The 6,417-nt window shown below is 48.1% G+C and overlaps 1 protein-coding gene across 1 annotated transcript in view; it reads right to left on the bottom strand.

The window, feature by feature from the left end:
• Positions 1-6,417, bottom strand: part of CLCN1 (chloride channel, voltage-sensitive 1) — a 28,611-nt gene that overhangs the window by 12,516 nt on the left and 9,678 nt on the right. Inside the window, exons 8-12 of the mRNA XM_004694406.2 lie at positions 4,801-4,926; positions 4,414-4,498; positions 4,104-4,205; positions 3,700-3,784; positions 3,301-3,450 (exon numbers count right to left, since the gene is read on the bottom strand). Of these exons, the coding sequence (XP_004694463.1) occupies positions 3,301-3,450; positions 3,700-3,784; positions 4,104-4,205; positions 4,414-4,498; positions 4,801-4,926 (548 nt within the window). The remainder of the gene's footprint in view (positions 1-3,300; positions 3,451-3,699; positions 3,785-4,103; positions 4,206-4,413; positions 4,499-4,800; positions 4,927-6,417) is intronic.

The following is a 6,417-nucleotide window of genomic DNA, read 5'->3' as shown; positions in this document are numbered from 1 at the left end:
CCTGGGCTCCGGACTGGCATCTGGAGTGGAGGTTGGTCTTGGGAGCCTGAGTCCTTAACCTGTGAATTCTGTCACATTCTATGGGTAGACAGTTTCAGAAGTGAGTTGTGTTCTCCAACAGCCTGCTGTGGTGTTGGGTGAGTTGCTGGTTGCTGTGGGGAAAGTCTCTCCACACAGATGCAGGGACCCTGCCTACATGCAGAGCAGAAGAAACTTCTTAGAGCTAACATTTGCTAAAGCACCTATCAGCGATGCTTGCCAGGGGAGCTTGTGTTTAGCCACAGATGACCAGACACCGCTGGAGGCGAACACATCAGACTGTTTAGAGACAGAGTTCTAAGCACTTTTACTTTAAGCTTCTTAAGTGCTTCTGACACGGAACAGTTTGAGACCCCTTGAACTATTCTGTACCAGCTCTTTGGAATAAGTCCATGAAAGCCACAGGGATTTCATAGGCTCAGGTTAATCTGAAAGCTCTGGTAATACAGATAATAGGTGAAGGATAGATCTGATTTCAAAGGATGATCTTTAGATGATCCTCCAAGATAAGTGATACCAGGATGGCTAGAAGTCTCAGCCCTGACAGCACAAACAATGACACATAAGATTAGCAAACTTCCTGAGCTATTAGCACAGCAAAGGGAAGATCCAGGAACAGTGTCTCTGCTGTGGAACGAAAGTCATCCCTAAGATTTTAAATACCAAATTCTAGAAAACTGGGAACACAGAGACCCACTACCTTGCAGCCTATTTTACTCCAAGGCTTCACATGCAGGAGCAGTAAGGAAGACCAGGCATCAAGAATCCTCCAGAAGCCTACCTTGTGCTGATGCCAAGATTAAGTGATAACGATGGACTTGTTAAAAGAGAAAGCAAGAGGCTGAAATAATATTTGCTCTCATTGTAAAAGTTCCTGACTCAGAACATGGTAATATATGCCATGTTTTGAGATTGCGGAAGAGGGAGGTTCCCCTTATTGAAACCAGAGGCTTATCTACCCACAGAGGTATTGTTTGAAGACCACAGAAACTGAATTTGAAATCAGACTGTGGAAAAATAGTTCTAGCCACTTTTATATTTTATTGAGTTAGGTAGCTTACTGCCCACACTTGGAAAAAAATAATGATATGCTTATGTGGCTAGTGGTAAACAGTGAAAATTCTCGAAGCAGTCTTATCTAGGCAGTAGCATGGGTTTACAGCAGTGGGTGATTTTATGTTTGTAAATATCATAGAACATCATAAGCTGTTGCAAACTGCTGGGTTTGAGCAATGGTTCAGGAAGCAAGTTTTATGATGTATACTTTATCAAGGATGTAATGCAGTGAGAAATTAATGATATGGCATCGAGTTGAGTCCTGTTAGGTAATCCCGGTAGGGTTTCTCAAAATAAACTTTACCCACGAAGTGGAATCCAGACATACACTTGAGAATCTGGGGAGATGAGTTAAGATATGGGGGGGAAATGTTGAAATATATACAGCATTTTATTTCTCAAAAAAATGTTTAAAGCGTGACATTTTGAAAAACTGCCTGATGCCAAAGTTACCATATTGCTCAATCTCGATTAATGTCAGAACAGCTCCGCGTATTGTTGCTAACATATTATCGTTATATTATTGTTCTATATTGTTATAGTATAGTTGCATATTATTATATAATATAGATATATGTTATGATAAGTGATCATTGAAGCGTAAGTTCTGAGATGCCATCAAAACTTGAACTTGGCTACTACAACCAGTTATAGAGAGTGGGGTTTATAATCTAGAGTTGACAAACTTCATAGTGCAACTCTAAAAGTCATGCACCTACCAAGACACTGAGAACTTCCTTGTGATTAAAAAAATAAATCCTTTGAGAGAAGACTTCACCAAGGGTCTAATGAATAGGGTGGGCGGGCACACCAGGTAAGTTGTTGATTCCCTTAGTCCCCCCACACACACATTGTGTGTGTGGCAATGAACACATACAAGCAGCTTCCAGGACACACACAAACAGCTTCCGGGACTCACAGCAAACCCTGAGAATGTCAGTGACAGACTTGGGACCTGGATACCCAGCACCTGGCATCTCTGATCCCAAGACATTGACAAGCACAATGACAGCCACAGACAAGGAAGGGAATTTCAAAATCACTGTTTTCAATGCTAGTCATAAAATTCACCAAAGATCAACATTCACTTGTGACATATTTGGCATGGAGTAGGTGCATAGTAACATGTACTGAATAAATATTTAAATAAACTCACTCTAGTGATTACAGTACAAATATAACTTAGTGACTCATATCCTGGGGAAATATATAGATTCATGAAAGTATCATGATTAAGTTAATAGCAAAATATTCCAAGTCATGGAATTCCAGGGTAGACAGACTTTTTTTTTCATCACTTAAGATTTATTTTTGTGAAGGGTAGAGGTTTTGGCTTACAATTTTCTTTTTTTAAAAATTTATTTAAATATTATTTTTTTCTTATAACATTTGCTTTCTTTTCTCAGGTGTAGTCCCTATAGAATTTGGTGGACAGACTTAAATGTGAGCCCTGATATGCAGAGAAAAATGTTGGATTATTCGGGCAAGACATACTATTAATAATAAGGCAATCAGCAATTATAGATATCACTACCCAGGGTGGAGATAAAAATATCTTGGTAATAGGCAGTAATTGAGGAGTCTATAAATACACAATCCTTGATGGGCAGATAAGGAAAAGAATGAATGTTTCCTAACCAAAGTCAGTAGAAAATGGTTTGAGAATGGCAAGATTCTCACAGCCCTACCCAGAGGATAATACCATTTATAAAAATTATTTATAGTTACTAATAAAAATGATTTCAATATTTTATCTCTTTCAGCTCTAAAAAAACAGATTAACCACTAGTCTGGGCGGGGTGGGGGGCGTGAAATGGAGATGGAGATCACGTGAAAGTGAGCAATGAATACACGGAGAATGAAGGACCTCATTACCTAGTGGTGGGCGTTTGGCTAACTTAGCGGAAGCTTCTGCACAGTTATCTGGACTGCTGAATCTATCTTGTCCTTGGCTGCTGTGATGTCTTAATAATTTATCAAGGGGAACCATTAGAAGGATGCTAATAATCGTGGCAGCGTGGTGAGTTGACATGAATGGAGCAATTAACTCAGAGGCTGGCTCACGGCTGTGGCTGAGTAGGTACATGTGCAGTGATTATCCGAGTTACGTCTTTGCAGGTTGGGTGAAGACCGGGGAGGGGGCTGCCCCTCCCCTGCCCCATGCAAACCCTGGGTTTTCCTAGCAGGGCGGGGGGGGGGAGATACCTTCATGACGAAGAAGAGGAAGATGATGATGACTACGTTGACCTGTGGGTGGATCCAGACAGCGGACTGGCCCAGGCTTTCAGGGTCACCGGTGTGTTTCACCCACGTGTTGTTGTCAAACAGGGTACTGATGGCTTCTCGAGGCATCAGCTGTGAGAGGAAGAAGCAAAGGGGGTTCGGGGGGTGGGGGGAGACCGTTCTCCCTTTCTGGGCATTCCCTTTCTGGAGGGAACAGATCCCCCAGCCTCATGGTTCCCTTACTCCAGGATCCCTTGTTCTTTCCTCAAGGACAGATTCTACCCTTCGGGCAACGTGTCTGATGCTCAGCAGCCCAGGGACACGGTCCGAGGCGTGTGCTCCGTGAGCTGACCCCCAACCTCAGACCTCCCCATGGCTGACCTCTCCGGCCATGAATTGACCCATTCCTGGTGGGAAGGTGAGCGAGGCGATGACAAAGGTAATGACGCCAGGATACAGCAGGCGGCTGAAAGGGAAGCGGAGGGAGGGCTCCCCTAAGTGAGCCAGCCCCCGAGGGTGCCGCCGGGTGCTCCGGCCAGCCATGTTTCCTGCAGACCGCTGCTGTCTCGTTTTTTTTCCCAGCAAAGAGCATCCTCTGAGACCATCAAAAAGCACTCCTCAAAGGAGAAACCACAGCAGGTGCTCCCAGAGAGTATCAGCGCTTCCTTCTCTCTTATCACGAGCCACCTACCGGCTTCCAGTGCCTTCCGTGGACATTAAATGGGAGCAGCTCTTGGAGAAAGCAGAGAGGACATGGGGAGGGCCAAGCAATGGCAGTGACTCACTGCTTAGCAAGAAACTGGCTGAGGGCCTTGTGCTTTCGGACGCCCTGCATGACTTGGCGATGCAGGTACACAAAGACAGCTCCCAGGAAGCCGCAGCAGATTCTGAGGGGTAAGGAAGGCAGGCATGAGGCCCTCAGCCTCGGGCCTCGCCCTGCAGGGGCTCAAGGCCTGGGCCAGCCAGCTAGTCACCCCCTTCCACAGTGGCACTTTATCACCGCCCGCCCCACCCTCTGCCCGTTTGGGTCCCTGCCAATCCAAAGCCACACCCCAGCCTGGGCTCACCACTCCCAGAGCGGGTGACCCCACTGACCCAATGATGGCAAAGGCTGGCAGTTCCTGCAGGTCAAAGGGGAAATCCATTCGGAAGTTGGTTCTGAAGAGAGCGGTGATGGTGACTGCAGGTTGGAAAGGTCAAGGGCCCCCGTGAGAGGGGCCCAGAGACCCGGAGCAGGGATCCGAGGCTCGCGGCTTTCAGGGTCAATTTCTCTCTTCCTCCAAGTTCAAGGTCTACTTTTCTGTTTAATTTATTTTTTCCAATGTGCAACCTCTCCCCGCCCCCGCCTGCCCTACTCCAGGTCTACATCCTTCCCCTCCATCCTTGGGCCTTGGTCGCACCATCTGTTCCTGCCTTGTGCTGCCCAGAGAGCTCCCCTCCCTGTCTCCCCAGCCTCCAGCCTCCACCCCAGGCTCTGGTTACCGGCATCCTTGTTCCACACCGCCAGCACGCGGAAGACAAAGGCACTGAAAGTGGCTGCGAAGAATCCTCGCCAGTAGTTGCGCACGGCAAAGTACGTGGAGGTGACCTCGATGCTAAAGAGCACCCCTGAGGGACGTGGGGTGTGGGTGCAGGGTCAGGAGCAGGCCAAAGTGGGAGGCTCCACGCCACACCCTTGACCGTGAGCTGCAGCTGAAACCTGGGTCCTGTGGGAAGCACCAGGCTCCAGGGGAGCCACGTGGCAGCTGTGCTGACGGGCCTTGCCCCCTCTTGTTCAACGAGACACAGAGAGATGGAAATGGGGGGCCAGTGAGATACAGAGGTGGAAAAGGAGGCCGCAGCCTGCAAACAGCAGGTCAGGAGGGCGTGCCTCTCCGTCCCTTAGAGAGTAGGGAGGGTAAGACACGCCGTGGGGACGCAAAGGGCCTTGAAAATACCCTTGAAAGGGGCCTGAGCTAGCACTCAGCCCAGTGCAAAGCTCAGCTGCCCCGTCTCCAGCTCCTCGGCTGCCCCTCTGTGCGCTGGGGCAGGTTTATGAGAAGAAATCAGAAAAGCAGGAAAGGGCGTTGCAAGAGCTGACAATACTCAATACTCAAACAGAGGCACCATTTGAATATTCAAAACTTAATGTGACAAACCTGACTTAAGAGGATCAAATGAAAACTCAGGCTAGAGGGAATGAAAGCCGGCGGTCTGTAACATGGGCAGGTGAGCCAGCGGGAGCCGGCTGGAGCGCTAACCAGAGAAGACAGCGAGGAGGGAGCAGCAAAATCGCAGGCTGGTAGGGACAAGCAGGTGCCTGTTCAGGGCTGAAGAGCAAGCTCCAAGGGCCGCACAGGAATCTGTGAATATGCACGAGTCTCCCCTGATGTGTGGTTTTACTTTCCGAGGGGTCAGTTAACCCGAGGTCAACCTCAGGGGGAAAATATTACGTATATTAATAAAGCTTTTTGAGAGAGAGCCCGTTCTCACAACTTTTATCACGACACATTGCCATGCCTGCTCTATTTTATTTGTGGTGATTGCTGTTAATTTCCTACTGCACCTAGCTTATAAATTAAACTTTATTGTGTATGTGTGTGTGTTGTCAAAACCCGGATTGCTAGGGTTCAATGCTATCTATAGTTTCAGGCCACCTCGGGGTGTCTCCCCCTGAGGATGGGGGGGCGGGCACGGTATGAAAGATAACAGAGTGGACTTTGCTTAGATGCAGAGTAAAAACTGACAGCCAGATTACCAGATTACCTAATACCTGGTTAAGTCACACCCTTATCAAAAATGAGAGGGGCGGACCAAGAAAATAAAACACAAAATTAAATGAGCAGGGAAGAGGCCCCCCCCAAATCCAGAACAGGAGGGGGCGGTGGGGCCGGCCAGGGCAAGGGCAGGGGAGAGGAAAGAAGAGACGGGAGAGGACAGAATGGGTGGAATTTCAGAAAACAGAATGAGGGAACAGGAATCTGGGGCAGACAGCTCTGCCAGTCACCCCTTCCGCCCCGGCTCCTCAAATCACATCCGCTAAGGCAGCTACCACTTGGGCTCACAAGGAGGGTTTGGCACAGCCAGGTGGAGTCGGCCCGCCTCCTTTTCTTCTCCAGT

Source organism: Condylura cristata, unplaced genomic scaffold, assembly GCF_000260355.1.
Source record: "Condylura cristata isolate star-nosed mole 26May11 unplaced genomic scaffold, ConCri1.0 scaffold00042, whole genome shotgun sequence".
NCBI classification, from domain to species: Eukaryota; Metazoa; Chordata; class Mammalia; order Eulipotyphla; family Talpidae; genus Condylura; species Condylura cristata.
Note: the sequence above shows the minus strand (reverse complement) of the source record. Positions and strands in the feature narration are given on the sequence as shown.